The sequence below is a fragment of the Narcine bancroftii genome, chromosome 8, assembly GCF_036971445.1.
Source record: "Narcine bancroftii isolate sNarBan1 chromosome 8, sNarBan1.hap1, whole genome shotgun sequence".
Classification (NCBI taxonomy): domain Eukaryota; kingdom Metazoa; phylum Chordata; class Chondrichthyes; order Torpediniformes; family Narcinidae; genus Narcine; species Narcine bancroftii.
In genome coordinates, this window is record NC_091476.1 from 5,902,823 (window position 1) to 5,923,530 (window position 20,708).

Below are 20,708 nucleotides of genomic sequence, written 5' to 3' on the forward strand. Positions count from 1 at the left end.
ACTTTGTCCGTTGCATTCAAAATATCCTTTTCCAGATGTATGATTCATAGAAATCTTAGCTCTGAATCAAATATCCTTAGTTGAAATCCTATGTTAGAAACTATTGCATCTTGGTGCAGTTGTGAATGTAGTCTTCTGTTCAAAGTTTCAGTCTGTTTGATGAGATGTGAAGCAATGCCCCTTCAAGTGGAGACAAATGAAGGTACCCCTCACATGTCAGTATTTGTCAATGCCCATATTTACCCCCTCAATTAGCACTGATAAAATATTCTCTCTGTTCAAGTGAGTATCATCTGATTGCACGTATACAAGTTGACGAAATAGCGTCTCTCCAGACCACTGTGCACATACTAAAACACACAATACACAGTACATAATGATCACATGAATATCTATAAATATTAGGAATGATTTACATGGTTACAGGATGCTGTTCATCAGTCTAAAACCTGAAGCTACTCTGCAGCCTGGCCATCCTGACTTGGATGCTCCTGTACTGATTGATGGTAGTAGGTTAAATATACTGTACAAGGGATAGCATGAGTCTTCTATAATTCCATGAGCCCTGTTTAGACAATGCTCGCAGTAAATGTTTGGCATTTATTGGCCGATGCAAATTTTTTTACAAAACGTGGTGATTACTTTGTGCGTTGAATGTGATGTGAAAAATGCTGGAAGAAGCCTTTCCTCTTCCAAACCACTTCAAACAATCTCAGAATGGAGACTACATGAGGGGATCTACAGATTTACTAGGTTCACAGTGTCTCTATGTAAGGACAATCCAGCTGGCTCCTCTCTATAAAACCATGCAAGGTCTTTTCTTTCAGATAATTCTTTCTCATGAGCACATATGAATCTGTCATCACCACGACCTGAACATTCTCGACCTAGAGCAATCTTTACTGGATTTCCTCTCAACCGCTTCCATTCCAGTTTTATCATATGTGTCTGCATAAACAAGGAAGGGGGGAAGAATAATGGACAGATGAAGCCGCGGGCTGGAATTGGGAGTCAGTAAAGCTAGAAGCAGACAAAGGAAAAAAGGGAGGGGGGGGGGGGAAATCGCTGAAGGTGGAGACAGCTGCTGAAAGAAGGATTTTGGGTGGAACTCCAAACTCCACCCCATTTGGTCCATCAGTCCATTGTTCCACCAATCTCCCACTGACTCCACCCCTTCTCATCTTTAATGAAGCCTGTCTGCACTATCGACACTTGGTCCCGAAGCAGTTTCTACCCAAAATGTCGACTGCTCTTTTCCCTTCATGGATGCTACCTGACCTACTGAGGTCCTCCACCATTTGGGGTATTTTTTGCCCTATAGAGATTTGATCTTGTAGTCTCTGCCTCTGCTTTCAAGGGTGCTCTGTCGCTCTCTTTCTCAGCTTGCCTTGCCAGATCCAACAAACTCTGCACAGATATACTGCAGCCTTTCATTCTTCCACAAAATGCAACTGGGCATTTCTCAGCATTAAATCTCATCAACCCATTACTATCCTTCTCACATCAAGGCTTTCGTCAGCATATTTGGTTCTTTGGGGCAAATTAATTTATGATGTTCATGAAGCCAGTATCAGCAAAAAAAATGAAATGATTCAATCCAATGAAATTGCTTCAATGGGAATGAACCCTCACCCCTCCCAACCCCACATTAGGGGTGGGTGGTCAATTTGTAAGACAGTGTTGAGTTTGGATTTGAGAGCCACCTTTTTCTCCTCTTCTGCCCGGGGAGCCTGGGAATCCCGGTCTTCCTGGGGTGCCGGATTCTCCTTTCCTTCCATCAAATCCTGAGGGGCCTGGAAGGCCAGACATTCCTGGGAATCCAATCACACCGGGAGAGCCTTTTTCACCTGTGCCAAATCAAGATATGAAATAGTAAAGAACATAAACTTCGTGCTGTGCTATACTTAAAAATTCATAAAGCTACATCAGTACACGTTAACATCTCAGCAATGATTATCAGTTCCTGAACTCACAAGGGAGAGCCAAATACAGGGATTGCACACAAATATCTCTGGAACGAGCAACCTGTAAATTTCAGATCTACAGCACGGTAACAGGCCCTTCTGGCCCACAAACCTGTGTTGCCCAATTGCATCCAATGGACCCACAACTCCCGTTCGTTTTGAAGGGTGGGAGGAAACCGGAGCACCCGATGGAAACCCACACAGACACTGAGAGAACATACAAACAGCTTACAGACACTAACTGTGCTGTCACACTTGTCACTAATATTAGTTTTTTAAAAGATAATTAGGACAAGGAACCTGACAAAATTACCTTAGTAAATAGATTCATCCAAAAGTATCCTGAGTTCTGATTTTTAAAATGCTCAAACAGCTGACACAAAAAAGTGGCCTATAGAATCTATGTTCCTCCTATAGACCACATACACATCAAGAAGACAATAAAACAGACAACGCAGGCTAGGATGTTAAATCCAAATTATGTATCTCTGCTCAAATTTCTTCAAAACTATAAAAGTCATGTATGTCAGATATACTTAATTTTCCACCCAGTTGTGTACCTATAAAAGCTCATTCAGATCAAAAGTGACTTATTTAAGTGGAGGATAAGATCTAAGGTAGGTTTTCATTATTGTGGATTGACAGTTCCAAGGACCAATGGAGCAGCAAGCCAAACATCAATAAACTGCAGTCTCAAAAAAGCAGCTCTGTCATTCAGAGAAGATGTTTATCATCAGTCATTTTATTGTCACTGACTCAGGAACACAGCTGCGTCGAAAAATTGTCATTCACTCTGGTTTGCACTTGCTAACCAGAAGGTTGATCAAGAAAACACAAGCTCATTGTCTGTGGAACTTGTGTCTTCATCTTGCTGAAAAGACATTATCAATCTCAGCTGCCAGAAGAGGTGATGGACTGAGAAACAAGGAAGACTTGAACAGTCAATGCAATAACAAATATAGAGCTAATGTGGGAAAATGTGATAAGTGTAAGCGAAAAGGTGAGCATGGACGTGACAGGAAGGAGAGCTTATTTCTCTGCTGTACATCAGTGGTTCTCAACCTTTTTCTTTCCTCTCACATACCACTTTAAGTAATCCCTATGCCATCGGTGCTCCGTGATTAATAAGGGGTGGCTTATGGTGGTATGTGGGTGGAAAGAAAAAGTTTGAAAACCATTGTTTTAATCGTACCTCATTGACTCATTATGTGCACGGTTTCAGAACTCCAAAGGAAATGGGGCAATGACAATTTTTCTCAAGCAATTTCAGTAACAATTGGATTAGACCAGTGGTTCTCAACCTTCCCTTCCCACGCACATCCCCACCTTACGCCATCCTTACTAATCCCAGAGCACCAATGGCATAGGGATTACTTCAGGTGGTATATGAGTGGAAAGAAAAAAGTTGAGAACCAATGCTGTACATTTCACAAGGTGATTAGTTTGAAATAGTCTATAATCTGTGCACATACAGTACAGTGTGAGTGCTATGAACATCTTCGCCAGTGAGAACATCTTCTCTCAAAATTATTTTAACATATCTGATCAACAATTCATCAGCTATTTTGCCAACACTAATATTAATAAAGGACAAGGCCATTTAGCCATCAAAACTAGGTCAGCAGCCACCAAAATTACAATGGTCCTATACCACAGCTCTGGTTTGACAAGCTTTAATAATGGATAATTAATTATCCTCTATAATTAACTATTAATTAACAAAAGCCAATAGCATACTGTCTTAAAAGATCCAACTGAATCAACATAGAATAACATTTGGGGAAGAGTTTAAAGATCATTATTCCTATTAACATGAAAAATTGCTTTACTTTTGTCCATCATGTCTGGCCCTTTTTTTTGTCCACTGGCCACCGAGACAGAGGTGCACCAAAGAAGAGGTACAAGGACTGCCTAAAGAAATCTCTTGGTGCCTGCCACATTGACCACCGGCAGTGGGCTGATCTCGCCTCCAACCGTGCATCTTGGCGCCTCTCAGTTTGGCGGGCAGCAACCTCCTTAGAAGAAGACCGCAGAGCCCACCTCACTGACAAAAGACAAAGGAGGAAAAACCCAACACCCAACCCCAACCCACCAATTTTCCCTTGCAACCGCTGCAACCGTGCCTGCCTGTCCTGCATCGGACTTGTCAGCCAGCAACGAGCCTGCAGCTGACGTGGACATTACCCCTCCATACATCTTCGTCCGCGAAGCCAAGCCAAAGAAAAAAGATCATTCTCAGCAAAGATATATTTTCCTTCAACACTGATACAGTAAAACCTCTGATAAATGGCACCTACGGGGATTGGTAGATGCCAGATAAGTGACTTTTCCGGATGCTTGAGATTGTGATTGTGTGTTGTGTGATTGGCGAACTAATGATGAGGTGCTCCAATTTTAAACTTGTATTTTTATCTATTCTTGCCTTCTTTTTGTCAGTGATTTGAATTTCAGATAACAGAGATTTTAATGTATTTTAAACCAGGCATTCTCAAGCTTTTTTTTTGGCTACAGCCCCCTGAGGACTGTGCTCAAAGTTTATGGGCCCCCTTCCCTGTGAAGCAATCAAGTTTAGTTGGTTTCTTCCTACTTCTCTCCTACCAACTTCATAAAAACACAAAACATATTGTATAATTTCAGTCCATGGCCCTTCTGAAATGTGCTGTCGCACTCGTTGAGAATGGCTGATTAAACACTTTGAGCGGATGAAATCTGGCAAAGAGGCTCATCAACCAGTTGACCAGTTTGGGGATTCTGCTGAAAATAACAAGTTTTCTTCTGTGTTGCAAGAGTCAAACTAGCTGGTTCCTACCATCTGAATTCCAGAACCAGCCAATTCCCACGGTGAAGTGATCAAAAAGGAAAGCAAACTATTGTTCGGCACTCTCTCCATAAACATTGGAAAGGTGGGTGCCTGTTGTGCCTGCCAACATTCTGACTGTGAATTGGCGGCAGAGATCAAGATCGGCAATGTTAGTTACCATGCAGAAGTTGCAGTTACTTTGAAATGATAGTTTCTACTAATAGAGTTCTCTAGCATAGCGTAAGGAAATTGTGAGTTGGCTAACAGGTACATACTTTCCCTGTTAATGTGCAGTTGCTTTGAACTACTGCGAATGTGAGTGAAGTGTGAACTTTGACCAGAGTTTGACTGAAGAGGGAGGAGCTCCATCAGGCAGGAAAGCCTCGGGCAGGCAGAGATCCAATTGAATTACAAGGCAACTACAGTGCTTTACGTTAACAGTAGAAGCGTGGCACCTTAATGAACTTGGAGTTGGGATTGGGCGGCAGGAGAAGGGTTATAATTCATGCTTTGATGGTTGGTGATGGGAATATTTTTGCTACATTTTGTCCCTTTGCCCAGATTTCTTCTTCCTTCAGAATTTAAAATTTCACCATTGATTTCCCAATGCTCTCTGCCTTGGTGTCAAAATGCACAAAGAAGCACTTTTGTAAACAATGATACGGAAGGAAAACAGTGTACCTTTTTGGCCAGGCCGAGTAAATGGACTTTCACGGCCAGGCTCTCCTGGACGACCCGGGAGACCTCGGGATCCAGGGTATCCTGGGTTTCCTGACATTCCAGGGAATCCCTTCATACCAGATGGACCTGCAGGTCCACGATCTCCTCTGAAACCCTTGGGTCCTGGAAAACCTACAAGAAAAATCAGAATGTGGAGGGAAAGGATGAAACACATCATATTTGGATACTGTAAAACAACTACAGAGTTACTGACTTTCTTACTTTTTACGATCCAACTGAAGGGACTAAATCCACCCTCTGCAATGATTTTTTTGAGGTAGATTTTTAAGAGCCAACACTACCCACAAGAGCTCTCCTGCTAATTAGAATTTTCAGTAAGATGGTAACTTCTGTGCACTTCCTTATGAGTTAATCTGCACTTGGGCTATAGGACTATAGCCAGCCTTCAATATTTTACACGATGGTCATTTGCCATTTGAAAAGAGTGAGTGTTATCAACAGAGTCTAGTCCTGGCCTCCCCAAAGCCCACAAGTACACGCTTTGATCTTTGGACAGCTTCCCCTCTCTTCCACCTCCTTGCCTTCCACCTCAAACCTTTCCTAAGGCCAAGGAACAGCTTAACTTAGTACCTCTGAAGACGCTACTTCCCTCAGCAGATACGGGCTCAAACCTGATATCTCTTCCATCGTGGGAAATTCATGTTCAATCAAAATCCACATTGGAATATTAAGTATATCTGGGGCTTGGATTCTTCTGGATTTCTTTTGATTACAGATGTGATATTGCACCTAATTCCATTGCGAATCTCTTTATCAAAAGTGTACTGTTCACAGGAATATTAAAACAGTTGAGCAACATCTCAGCATTTGTATCATTGACTTTGAACTTCAACTGTTTCTCTCTCTGTTCGAGTCACAGAATTGTCAAAATGTTTTCACTGTCTGACTTGCTGGGTATTTTTGGTGCTTTTTGTTTTCAAGCCACTGATAAGCGAGTTTATCAAAACTGCACAGGTTTCATACAGAAACAACACAAAGAAAGCTAAAGGTAACTTGGAGTGACAAGACTACATTCTATTCTCTACTCCAATGTTTCATAATTTAAAAATCATGGGATTTGAAGTAAAACTAAATGGTTTAAAGTGTGTAGTATGGTCAGAGATGTGAAAATCTTATCAGTCAAGTTATTGTACTGCTGCTTCCACAGAAAGCTCCAGGAATGTTCATCTGTTAAGATAACATGTGTAAGTAGGTGGTACATTTAGGGAAGATTACAGACTTGTTCCTGATCAACAGAAAATGCATTCTGAGCACCAGACAAGCAGAATGCAAGACTATTATGGGAAGAGAGGACTAAGCTCGTCATGCTGCAACACTCACTGCGTAGATTCACTGGGCTGATGACCAACACTGGTGATATAGATAGCACGATACAAACATCCACAGGATGTTAAAGGAGTAGAGGGAAAAAGACCAGCAACCAAAAGAGTCCAATGAAGGATCTCAGACCATAACTTCTACCTGTTCTTTCCACAAATGATGTCCAACCTTCTGAACTTTCCTGGTATTTTCATTTTCTGCAGTTTCTTGTTTTTGATTTTTCAACTGGATAAAGTCATCTCCCATGTAACTTATTTTTATAAAGGTAATGCCATGCCAGCTGTTTTAAAGTTCTTCCAACTTAATAAAGAAGGGTGCCAGTTGGCTAACCCGGAGTGTTGTTTTAGTTCAATGCAGAAACACCTTTAACTACATGAAGGGTCAGTGACTGTGCACTTGCATTAAGGCCACTGAGGCTGCAGAGCTCTGTACCCTTGGATAGTATTAAGTCTCAAGTCTCTGAGCTCAACTACACCTTGAAATTGGAAACACTAAGGGTGCCCTCAGCTGCACTCCATAAGGAAACTGAGGAACATACATTTAACTTAATGACTGTAAATCCCCAGGTTGTGCTCATCTGCTTAATGGAGGGGGGGGGGAGAGCAAAATCACATTCAAGTAAGGAACCTTCTGTAAATAGTTCTGATATGATGGAAAAAAAATTCAGAAGTCATAGGTAGCTACCTATTGGAAAGAATGAGTGCGAATATCACCAGACCAGACATTACTACCACTACCACAAATATTGAAGCCAATTATGTTAAGAAGCCAGGACATTTTGAAAACCAGCATCACATCGATAGTTTGGTAGCAACTTATCCATGTTAATTTAAATTAAATGTTCACTGTGGTGGCTATTGAACCACAAGCTTTCGCCAGAAGCACGATTACAGTGGAGCCTGCTCATTTTCTTTGAAAAATATTGATTTATTCTGACTTTTCAGTTTAAAGAGAGAAAGTAAAGAACAAAAGGATGTGTTGAATCCCACCCCGTTACCATCACTGTGAAAGATTGGATGTCAGTTCCTTCTCTTTAGCTATGCACACTTATAGCGACGTCTATCTCCCAATAGTTTCGGACTGTCCCCCGAAACTGAAGCTGTGCCCATCCCACATTATTGTTCCCTTTCTTATTTGTTGCTGTGCTTTAAATGAATTGAAAGAGGCAGAGAATTAATGTATAATTAAAAGGGGATAATAAGCAGGCTCCACTCTACAGGCAGAATGCATACAGCAACAACCTAAACTTTACAAAGCAGAAGGGTTAGGCCATTTTTGCTTTAAGCTACAGACAACTCCCTCTCACCTGCACAGCCTACATGCAGAGACCGCACCCAATTCGATTGAGACCAGATATGGAAAGTTGGTAGGTGATGAATGGAACAAAAGCATGGAGGAATACAACATATGTGAATAGATGAACAGAAAGAGTCAAATAATAATGGAAGAATTTCCCTTTAAAATATACTGAGATGACAAACTAATCCCCTCCCCGCAAAAGGTTATACATTCACAAACCTGATATCTATTAGAAGGGGGCAAGTTCAAGTCACAGAATTGTCAAAATGTTTTCACAGTTAGATGATACCAACAATAACCTTTCCCGCAAAACCAATTCTCCAGGATTCCACCTTCCATCACTGATATCATGCACTCCAAATTTTATCTTCATCTACAGGGTGAGAGTATCACTGGCAAGACCAGTCTTCATTGTCCACTCCCAATTCCCCTTGAGAAACCTCGTTTCCTCTTGTTCACAGAACACAGAAAGAACATAGATAGAGCAATTGTGACGAAAACTTGGAAACTGGAGAGAATTAGGATGCTAGATGAATGCCAGAATATTTTATCCCTCTCAATCACTGATAGCTGTCAGTTAAATAGCTCAAATCACTCTCCTTCTCCAGGTGAAGAATGATAACTGCTTTTCAACTGGCCGAATCATTTGGTATTCTAACCCATCCTGTAAATAGAAGGAAGGTTCAAAAGATCTCTCTGCATAATTCTTTCAGTAAGGCAGTTAATGTATCCAAGGAAAAAACTGAATTTGGAGGAATGGCCCTTAATAGCCTCAATTTTAACCTAGAGAGAGAGGTAAAGGTAAAGGTTCCATTATTGTCACGTCGTACTACATTTAGAATGTAACATACATGAAATTCTTTAACTTTTGTCTACCGTAAAGAAGACAAAGAAACGCCACTTTGTCAAGCGCCCCTCACAGAAATGAGGTCCCAGTGAAGATCAAACTCGAGACCCCGGTAAGAGAGAGAAGTAAATGTATTGCTGACTGGAATGTCACTTTACTCCCAGTTGTGAGACTTTGGCTCGTTTAAGTTCTTGGCCACAGACTAGTCTTGGCTTCTTTCCAAACATGGAGGCAACACAAGGTTAGCTCAGAATTAACTGGTCATCTGTGCTTTGTGCAGTGGGCTGGGATGGTGGCTAACCTCCTGATGTGATTGATGGTTGAAGGGGGAGGGGGGGTGGGGGAGAAGAAATGAAACAGCACCTTCACTTCCCCCCAAAATAGTGGGTATCTTTCACGCCTCCTTATGGATCAGATGTTTCCTGTTTATTTGTGTTCATGGCCACGTTCTATAATTCCCTTTGACACTGAAAGAGCCCATTTGTTCCAATGAAATGGTGTCAGCGTAAACATCAGTAAGATCCCAACTCCTCCTCATTATTACCAATTTTCCTCCCATTCCCATCAATTTTAGCATTACACCAGGGCAATTAACCTGCCAACTGCACGCCTTTAGGATGTGGGAGGAAACCCATAGGGCCAGGAATGAACCAGGGCTACCGCAGCTTGAAGTAGCTGCTCTATAAGATGAGCCACTGGGCTACTGAGATCAACTCCAGATGCTAAATGTGAGTGACAGATAGGTCAATGTTTCAAACACATCATCAAATCCTTCTCCCCTACTCCCCTCCAGCTCCCCAGCATTTTAGTCATTAGCTCTGATGGTAAGGAATAATATTAAATCACAAGACAGAAGGAACATAAGGTCAGAAGTGGTAGAATCCTTATGGGTTGAGTTAAGAAATGGCAAGGGTAAAAGGACCCTAATATACAGGCCCCCAAACAGCAGCCGGGAAGTGGACTACGAGTTACAGCTGGAAATAGTAAAAGCACGTCAGAAGGAAAATGTCAAAATAATTATGGGGGATTTTCACATGAAAGGGGATTGGGAAAGTCAGGAAGGTTCTGAATCTCAGAAGAGAGAGTTTGTAGAATGACTATGGGATGGCTTTTTAGAACAGCTCATCGATAAACCCACTGTTCTGGATTGGGTGCTGTGTAATAAACCAGAGGTGATTAAGGATCTAAAGGTAATGGAATCCTTAGGAAGTAGTGATCATAATATGTTAGACTTCAGTTTCAAATTTGAAAAGCAGAAGCTGATATCAGGTGTGTCAATATTTCAGTGGAACAAAGGGAATTACAGTGGAATGAGAGAGGAACTGGACCAAGTTGACTAGAGAAATCAGCTCGATGGGGAGACAGCACAGCAGAATTGGATGATATTTCTACAAGAAATAAGGAAAGTGCAGGATAGATATATTACAAGAAAAAAGAAAATTATGAATGGAAAAATGGCACAAATGTGGCTATCAAGAGAGGTTAAGGCTAAAATAAAAGCAAAAGGGAGGGCAGACAAGGAAGCAAAAATTAGTGGGAAAACAGAGGACTGGGAAACTTAAAAACTTACAGGAAGAAACTAAAAAAGTCATTAGGAAAGAAAAGATGAATTATGAAATGAAATTGGCAAATAACATACAAAAGGATACTATGAGTATTTTTAAATAGATGAAGAGTGAAAGAGAGACATGGATAGATATAGGACCGATTTAAAATGAGACTGGAGAAATTATAATGGGTAATAAAGAGATGCAGAGGAACTAAATGAGGATTTTGCATCAGTCTTCACAGAGGAAGACAATAGCTGATAGTCAGAGATCTCAGGGAATAGAACTAAGTACAGTCAGGATTATAAGAGAGATGGTGCTTAGCAAGCTCAATGGACTAAAAATAGACAAATCTCCTGGACTGGATGAGGTACACCCAAGGGTTCTGAAGGACGTGGCTTTAGAGATTGTGGAGGCAAAGGAAATGATTTTCCAGAAGTCAATATACTCTGGCATGGTTCTGGAGGACTGGAAGGTCACAAATGTATTCTGATGTAGGAGGGAGGCAGAAAAAAGGAAATTAAGGCCTATTAGTCTGATGTAGGTAGTTGGAAAGGTATTGGAGTCGATCCTCAAGGATGAGGTTATGAAATACCTCGAGCTGCATAACAGAAATGATATTAGATTGGGTGGAGCATTGAATGAGAGGGAGAAGGCAAAGGGTGGAAATAAAGAGATCCTGTTCTGGTTGGTTTCCAGTTACTAGTGGTGTTTCGCAGGGGTTGGAGTTGAGGCCGCTTCTTTTTACTATGTATATTAATGATTTAGATTATGGATTAAATAGTTTTGTGGCTAAGTTTGCAGATGACATCAAGATGGGTGGTGGAGTAGGACATGTTGAAGAAACTGAAAGGTTGCAGAGAGACAGACAGTTTAGGAAAGTGGGCAAAAAAATGGAGGATGAGATACAATGTTGAGAAATGTACAGTTGGACATTTTGGAAGAGGAAATAAACAGGCAGATTATTATTTAGATGGGAAGAAAATTCAAAATTCAGAAGTGCAAAGGGACTTGGGGGTCCTGGTGCTGGTAACCTCCAGGTTGATTGGCAGTAAAGAAAACAAATGGTATGTTGGCATTCATTTCAAGAGGAATAGTGTATAAGAGTAAAGAGGTGTTGATGAGGCTCTATGAGGTATTGGAGAGACCTCGTTTGGAGAACTGTGTGCAGTTTTGGGCCCTTTATCTTAGAAGGGAATGTAATGATGTTGGAGAGAGTACAGAGAAGATTTACGAGGATGATTCCTGGAATGCAAGGGCTAACATATGAGGAGTGTTTATCAGCTCTTGGACTGTATTCATTGGAGTATAGAAGAATGAGAGGGGATCTCATAGAAACATTTTTAATGCTGAAAGGAGTAGATGTGAATAAGATGTTTCCCTTGGTGGAATTAGAAGGTACCCACAAAACAGGGATGAGGAGAAATTTCTTTAGCCAGTGGTCATGGTTTTGTGGAATTTGTTGCCACATCCAGCTGTGCAGGCCGGATCATTGGGGGAGTTTAAGGAGGAGATTGATAGGCATCTAATTAGTCAGGGTATCAAGGGATATGGGGAAAATGCCAGAAATTTGAACCAGCTCATGGTGGAGCAGACTTCAATGGACCGAATGGCCTACTTTTGTTCCTTTATCTTGTGACTCTCCTGTTCTGCCATGTTGTTGTATTTAAACAGAGAATGGGTTGATTTTCCATCACAGAACCAATGGCTTTTTTCTCCATTGGCAACAATTCCAAAGTTCTTGTTTACTGAACTTGCTCATCCCCAAGGATTCCTGCTTTTATGACATCAGCCCCTTGATGATTAAGGAAGGAAAAGGGATATTGGACTGGGAGGTTTGGAATCATCCCTTCAGAACTAAAGTTTATTAGGAATGAAGGCAGTGCAACTATCGGTTTTGAAGCTGTCATTGCAGAAGGTGTTTCTGTATTTCTGTCATTGACCTTGATTGATTTTCAGTTTATCTTCCTCCAAAAGGTTGGCAGGTGATAACTCTCGCCAGCTCGAAATTCATGCAACAACCTTGTGGAGCAGTTCTACTTGCAATCCCCAAAATACGAGAGCTTAGAGTCCATTACTCCTCCCCTCCCACCACATGACCCATCACTCACTTTTCATCTGGGTGAGTTTTATGGCCAGTTTTTAGTTGGATAGCTGTATGGAATATCAAGCCACCTCCAACCTTTTCCAGTTGGCAGCTACTGCAAGATGACAGCAAGGTCAAATGCCAGGATGGAGTAAACTGTTTCCTTTCTCCAACTAAGGAGCACTCTCTGGTGTGGAGATGGAGAGCAAACAGTGGAATGTAAGGGCAATTGAACAAAAAAACCCCAGACCTTTGTGTGCGTAATAGGTGCATTGAGATAGACATCTGATTTTTTTTCTTGAGTGCTCATCAATGGAGTTCAATTTAATATTGCAACAAACTGTTTTCTTACATTTCTACCTAGCTTGGAGGCAGAAAACACCTGTAAATGGCCTCAGAACGATGCTCTTCATTACAAGGTGCATCCACCCTTCCTGCGTTTATAGTTACTGTTCAGTGCACAATACCCAACATGCTTTAATTATGCATGTTTCGGCCTCATGCATCATATTTGCTATTTATTCAATCAACTGGAGCCATGGCTCTTTATGGAAATTGGAGGTACAACACCTTATATTCCACACTCTCCACAGATGGCATTAACATCGACTTCTCCAATTTCCATTAAATCCTTCCCAAGTCTCTCTGATTCCTTTCCTTCAGCTCGCCACCACTTCCTTTCCCTCTAACCCCTATTACTTTTCACCTTTTACCCTCCCACTGATTGCCCTGTGCTTCTCCCCATGCCCTTTTCTCCCTCTTCTCCTCCTTCCCCTCCTCCCACCATTTTATTCATGGACCTGGCTGCCTTTTTGCTCATACCTTGACAAAGGGCCCAGGCCCAAAATATTGGATACCCTTTGCTTCCTCTGGATGCTGTGTGACCCGCTGAGTTTCTCCAGCACATTTGTGTATTGCACTCGACCCCAGTGCTGCAGACATTATTATTTAACTAGACTGTTTGTCTCTTTATGGAAGGTGAGGGTGATCAACTACATTTGAGGCTCACCTGGTTGTCCGGGCTCACCGGGCCTTCCCACTTCTCCCATGAAGCCTGGTGTGACGTCCTCTCCGCTCCGACCCGGAGGTCCTGGCAAGCCTTGGAGACCAGGGTAACCTGGATTCCCTCTTTCACCTTTAGGGCTTTGACGTCCTGGTTTGCCATCAAAACCTGGGAGAGTTTACAATTTTTAACCAAGAACAATTGAATAAGTAGATTACGACTCAATGTCATGTTTTTTAAAAACAAAGTCTAGTTATATAAAAGGCCATGTCAAAATCGCAAGTCCAAAAATGCAACCATGCATGATGTACACAGCTCTTGGGGTTGATGGTAACTTCTTTGCCATCAGCTTCTCTCCTACCTCAGTGGCAGGAAACTCCAGAGGTCACCAGTGCAAAAAGACAAGGCTTCCTTACTGCCAAGCGAGATCATGAGGCCCTCCTCTGGCATCTCTTTCCTTCTCCCCCAAAATCCCATGACTTACCATTGCCACCAACTGCCCATATCCCCAATGAAACCACCTGGGGAAATTTTACAGGGAGCGGTCTGCACCAACACCAGCACCAACCTGTGCAGCCCACCCACAGGCCCCAAATGCCAGGTGTGGACACATTGATGGAGTCTATGGCCCCAAAGACACCAAGGCTGGGTGTGTGATGGGTGCGTAGTTCAAGTTCAAGCTTATTGCCAAATGTATTACGTTACAGTAGGAAAGTTTGTTTTGTAAGGAGTCCAACTAATAAACGCATATACAGCACAGCAATTAAAAACACAGGAGAGGGCAGAGTTATAAGGGAGATTAGTTAGAATAGTAGAAAGGCTACATTATTCTAAGAGTGTGAGATTCATTCAGGAGTGTCAATGTCCTTGAATCTTTTTATTGACATCAGATTGCACACGTACAACCCAATGAAAGAGTGTTCTCTGGACCTCAGTGAAAAACGTGCAGAAACATTGCCAGACAAATGATACATCTGCAGGGCAAGTATTCATATAAACAAATATTGTTTTGTGAATATAAGAGTCTCAAATGGTCAGTCTGAGCAGTTCCTTTGGTCATTCAGAATTCTTGCTGCCCGTGGGAAAAGCTGTTCCTCAGCCTGGCGGTGCTAGCTCTGATCCTCCTGTATCTCTTTCCCAATGGGAGCAGCTGAAAGATGTTGTGTGCAAGGTGGAAGGGGTCCTCAATGATATTACGCGTCCTCTTCAGATAACGATCCCTGTTGATCATATCAATGGGGGAAAGGGATGGGTGGGTGGGTGGTGCATGATCTTGCACATGTGAATCTTCCTCCTGATGGAAGGAGGATGAAGAGAGTGTGGCCTCAGTGGGATGAAGTAAGTACTCTGGAGATTGGGCACTTTAGCTTACATTGATCCACAGGTCTGCGAACAATGATCACTGATTGCCAACTGTTAAATTGCTTCAACTATTAACTGGTGGGAATCTCATCGGGATTAAGATAAGGAAGACCAACACCCTTTCTCATTAAACCTTGGCCTTCAGGCTTCTGTTCAGCTCTCAAAAGGCATTGCCAAATTGGTGGCTGACACTAATTTCCAGCTCAATGTACGCTAACGTAACAAACATTTATAAGCATTGCAAATCAAAATTTGAAAGAAGTTGAAGCAGCAAAGTGAACACCATCCAGTACTTTACCTTTGGGACCTGGAAAGCCAGAATCTCCTGGAGCTCCTTTCAATCCTGGTTTTCCAGGCTGACCAGGTACACCTGGGGCACCCACCTCCGCACCATAAACTTCTCCTGGGAGTCCCTTCTGACCTGGAGAACCAGGAATACCCATTTTTCCAGGAGGTCCTTCATTTCCATCCAGCCCAGGGAGACCTGGTAGCCCATCATCACCTCGTGCTCCTGGAAAGCCTGGAAGATTTCAAGTTTTTCTTTAGTAAAATCTTATAACAAATTAGACCTGCAGCTTTGAAGTGCAATTAAGGAGTGCAGAACTTTTAACCAGCACTCAAAATCAAAGCTTACTCTCCCTGACCAGATGAAAGTAATTGAGCTGCAACTCTAGTTCTCTAACGTAGTCCCTTAGGATCTGCAGCTCGACACATCAGGTGCAGATCTGGCTGTCCAGGAGGCTGGGAGGCTCCAGGGCCCCCCACTTCTGACACCCAGCACAGAACATTGGCCTTACATACATACTTCCAGACCCCCAAATTATCATCTGTAGACCTACGCTCCTCGATACTGCCTAAGCCCGTTGAGCCCTAACACTCTTTTACCCTCTCATTCCGCTGCCCGCTCTGAACGCACTAACAACCTGCAGTAGGCAGCGGAGTCACTGCACCACCAACCCAGTGTAGGCCTCGGGGTTGCCTTCACCACCAACCCACAGAAGGCCGTGGAGTCGCTGCACCACTTACCCGCATTGACTCAGGAGACACAATATAAATTTGGGCGCTCGCTTAAAAGTGCAGAGAACAAAACAAAGGACTCTACATCACCTTTGTTGACCTCACCAAAGCCTTCGACACTGTGAGCAGGAAAGGGCTTTGGCAAATACTAGAGCGTCTCGGATGCCCCCCAAAGTTCCTCAACATGGTTATCCAACTGCACGAAAACCAACAAGGTCGGGTCTTATACAGCAATGAGCTCTCTGAACCCTTCTCCATTAACAATGGCGTGAAGCAAGGCTGCGTTCTCGCACCAACCCTCTTTTCAATCTTCTTCAGCATGATGCTGAAACAAGCCATGAAAGACCTCAACAATGAAGATGCTGTTTACATCCGGTACTGCACGGATGGCAATCTGAGGCACCTGCAAGCTCACACCAAGACACAAGAGCAACTTGTCCGTGAACTACTCTTTGCAGACAATGCTGCTTTAGTTGCCCATTCAGAGCCAGCTCTTCAGCGCTTGACGTCCTGATTTGCGGAAACTGCCAAAATGTTTGGCCTGGAAGTCAGCCTGAAGAAAACTGAGGTCCTCCATCAGCCAGCTCCCCACCATGACTACCAGCCCCCCCACATCTCCATCGGGCACACAAAACTCAAAACAGTCAACCAGTTTACCTATCTCGGCTGCACCATTTCATCGGATGCAAGGATCGACAACGAGATAGACAACAGACTCGCCAAGACAAATAGCGCCTTTGGAAGACTACACAAGAGTCTGGAAAAACAACCAACTGAAAAACCTCACAAAGATTAGCATATACAGAGCCATTGTCATACCCACACTCCTGTTCGGCTCCGAATCATGGGTCCTCTACTGGCATCACCTACGGCTCCTAGAATGCTTCCACCAGCGTTGTCTCCGCTCCATCCTCAACATTCATTGGAGCGACTTCATCCCTAACATCGAAGTACTTGAGATGGCAGAGGCTGACAGCATCGAATCCACGCTGCTGAAGATCCAACTGCGCTGGGTAGGTCACGATTCCAGAATGGAGGACCATCGCCTTCCCAAGATCGTGTTATATGGCAAGCTCTCCACTGGCCACCGTGACAGAGGTGCACCAAAGAAGAAATCTCTTGGTGCCTGCCACATTGACCACCGCCAATGGGATGATCTCGCCTCAAACCGTGCATCTTGGCGCCTCACAGTTCGGCAGGCAGCAACCTCCTTTGAAGAAGACCGCAGAGCCCACCTCACTGACAAAAGACAAAGGAGGAAAAACCCAACACCCAACCCCAACCCACCAATTTTCCCCTTCAACCGCTGCAACCATGTCTGCCTGTCCCGCATCGGACTTGTCAGCCACAAACGAGCCTGCAGCTGACGTGGACATTACCCCTCCATAAATCTTCGTCCGCGAAGCCAAGCCAAAGAAGAAGAGAAGAAAGAAGACATTTGGATAGAACAACTAGCTTCAGTTAAAGCACAGTAACTAAGAAAACAAGAGGCAGAGAACAATGATAGGAGATACTATGAAAGATACAAGCCACCCAGAGTCTTAATTAACTAAATTACCATGTTTATATAAATCTCGTGCCAGTTTCAAATTAAATTAACAGTAGTTGACAAGAGACTGCAGATGTTAGAATCTAGAGCAAATAAACAAACTACTGGAACAACTTAGACAGCATCTGTGAAGGGAAAAGGACAGAGAAGATTTTTGGTTGTATGTTTACGAAAGGACACTTCTTGGACTACTGTCAGATCTTCTAATTTGGACGGCGTCCCTACTGAAGTACATTCAGCTCCAAACACTTTATGTTTTTTTCCGGAAAGTAACTAGAATATAAAGCTTCCATCTGGAACACTTGGAGCACTGTAAATCTGTCATTTGCCTCATTAGGCAGCAAGTTTTTTTTAAACCATTCAGTAGCAATCAATCTGAAAGTATTTGATGCTTACAACCTACAGTTCCAGCATGGGCCTTCAGAGGTTCTGGTCAGAAAATGGTATCCACATTATCAGGTGTACTTGACATCCAGTCAACAGCTAACTTCCTGTGGAATTTCAAGCTCTAAAAGGAGGTCACTGTTGGAACTGTTTCAGTGAAATCAGAAATGGCGTTCCTAATTGATGAGAAGGAAATTAAGTGTCATTCTCTGGGAATAACCTTCCTCTTTCACTTCACTGGTCTTTTGTGTGTCGTGTCACCTGGACCACGAAAGACACAGCAGGTTCAGAGAGAGGACCATCACCCATTCTCCTGCTGAGCAAGAAATTTGTTAAAGGTTCTAAGTGTCTTAAACCTAGGTTAGAATATTTCAGGTTGATAACCCAACTTATAGTCAGAGGTGTGCATGTGTGTGTGTGTGAGAGAGAGAGAGAAACTGAAGAGTGAGTGACCTCAGCAGATGAAAATTCAGAGGGCAGGAAGTGGTAATTTCCCACCAGTTTGGTGCTGTAATAGAGTAACAAACAAAAATGATTTGAAAAATTGATGATATGAGTAAAATAGGTTGATATCTGTCAAGAAATAAAAAGTAATATTCAACTGATTTAAAGATGAATCAAATCCAGTATGGCCATTTAGCAGATAGATCTATGTGCTAAATTTTGTTTCTTATTGTTGATGAGGCTGACCCCATTTTCACTTCATGTCCCTCTCCACAGATGCTACCTACCATTTCACATCAATTTTGTATATTCTCATGACAGAGAAGGAGGCCGTTTGGCCCATCAAGTCTATGCCAACTCTAGGAACAATCCCAGTTTCACTCCAATGTGCTATTTTTCCTGTCCTTTCTGCTATTATTTCAGATTTCCACCATTACAGGATTTTTCTTATGCACTTCTGACCAACTGGAAGCAAAGTTTCTTCTGCCACCATAGAAATGGTCAGTACTGGTGATTTTATTTTCTATTTTCAATGACAAAAGCATTGGAAGGGATGGCGGAAGGAGGAAGGAGGTTGTGGGAGGAAGGTTTTGCAAATACTCCCCTCTATTTTTGAAAATCTATGTTGGTTACCATAGTATTGGGAAACGTGGGAAGTAAATTGTAGAACCTAGAGCAGCTTTACAAGATCACATGACTTCACTCAAAAGTTTCTATTCACTTGTTTCTACTCTTACTGCAGCTGATAAAGACCATTTGGTTGGGAGTCTTTCTTCCAGTCACTCCTGTCATATTTTAAAGCTGCCATGATTTTTCTGCTCATCTAGAAAGAGTGAACGCAGTCAAAATGAGAACTCACTTTTACCAAGGTGTTCCTTAGATTGCAATGATGTCACCCAAACTTCCATCTCAATTACATTAATCTATCTATCCATATCCTTTTCTCAACTGAAATTGCCTACACAATGCCAAGAAATTAGGAGCAAGTTCCTACTCACTACAGATGCTCAACTTGGAAAGGTTGCAAATGTGAAACACATACCAGGAGAGCCTGATTCACCCAAGAGGCCCGGAGATCCAGGGAATCCTTTTGGTCCATCTAATCCCGGCCGTCCTGGACTGCCTGGAAAGCCTGGTCTTCCTTTTATATCTGAAGGTATTCAACATCAAAGAACCAGAAAAGATGAAATATTTTTGTTCACCCATCCTCAATCTGTTATCAATGGCCTTCAAAGCCAAGTTGTACAAGAGAAGTAACTGATTTCAGGACTATTTTGAATGACACAAATGCTCAGCTCCACAGTGGAGTGAGATAGTTTTCTAAAGTGTCTCCCATTCACATTGTTTGCTTTGCACCAGATGATATTCATATATCCCATTGAATCCACATAATGTTGTTGGCTTTTGTCCTGTTGACACCAACAGATGGGCTCTCAGCCTGGGGAAATCCTTTTACTTATTGTTCATCAGGCTGTTCCCAAAGGTAGCGGAGCAGCATTTTGCATGATTAGAGCCATTTACTCAACCATCTCCTAGAAATAAAGGGTTGATTCCTGTTCTGCACAGAAACTGTTGAAACAAATTTCTGAAGGAGCTGAACTAAATTACTTCATAATTGGTTTAATTATTATGACTTTCAAATATGTTAATAGATGAATGTTAAACTTTTAAAGGTGCAAAAATGTTGGAATAAAATTCAGGCATTTTATTGATTGTTTATTTCTTGAAATGAATATAAGATTTACAACTGTAATGTCATGACTTACATTTTAAAATTATCCAATAAAATACAGTAAAGGCGAGTATAGCACTCCAAAATAAAGCCCAGGCAAAAATGTTCTCCCCTTATTATTACTGTATGCTCAGTAATAAATCTTTATTTAGTAACATGGATGTCAATGACCAATCTTGTTCCTAATTAAATGTATAATTCCCTAAAGCAGTATCTCCTCATGAAACTCACTCCATACAAAAAGACTTCAGTTTATTCAGTATGGCAGATAGACACATATTGAGACAGCTCCACAAGCAGATAATTTTACTTTCCAAAATCTACCTTTGTCTCACTATTGAAACATTGTTGGTGCCTTCAATAAGAGGAACTGGACAACTGTAAATACTCAAGATTTGTTGAACAGACATCCTACCTGAGCGTCCTGGAGTCCCGGGCAATCCTCTCAAACCTCTGCCGCCTGCGATCACACAAGGAAGTGTGATTCCTGTCAAATCACATTGAACATGAATATTACAAGCAGTGGTAGCTTCAAAGCGCAGACATGCACAAGTATAAATACATAAATAGACACAGACACATAGATAGATTACAAAAAACAAATGCACATACA

The 20,708-nt window shown here is 42.2% G+C and overlaps 1 protein-coding gene across 5 annotated transcripts in view; it reads right to left on the minus strand.

Annotated features, from left to right (window-relative positions):
- Nucleotides 1-20,708, minus strand: part of col4a6 (collagen, type IV, alpha 6) — a 350,543-nt gene that overhangs the window by 41,129 nt on the left and 288,706 nt on the right. For all 5 annotated transcript variants that reach the window (XM_069892746.1, XM_069892748.1, XM_069892749.1 and 2 more), the window contains 6 exons: nt 20,511-20,582; nt 19,406-19,513; nt 15,268-15,489; nt 13,614-13,775; nt 5,446-5,616; nt 1,704-1,847 (listed from right to left, as the gene is read on the minus strand). In XM_069892746.1, the coding sequence (XP_069748847.1) occupies nt 1,704-1,847; nt 5,446-5,616; nt 13,614-13,775; nt 15,268-15,489; nt 19,406-19,513; nt 20,511-20,582 (879 nt within the window). The remainder of the gene's footprint in view (nt 1-1,703; nt 1,848-5,445; nt 5,617-13,613; nt 13,776-15,267; nt 15,490-19,405; nt 19,514-20,510; nt 20,583-20,708) is intronic.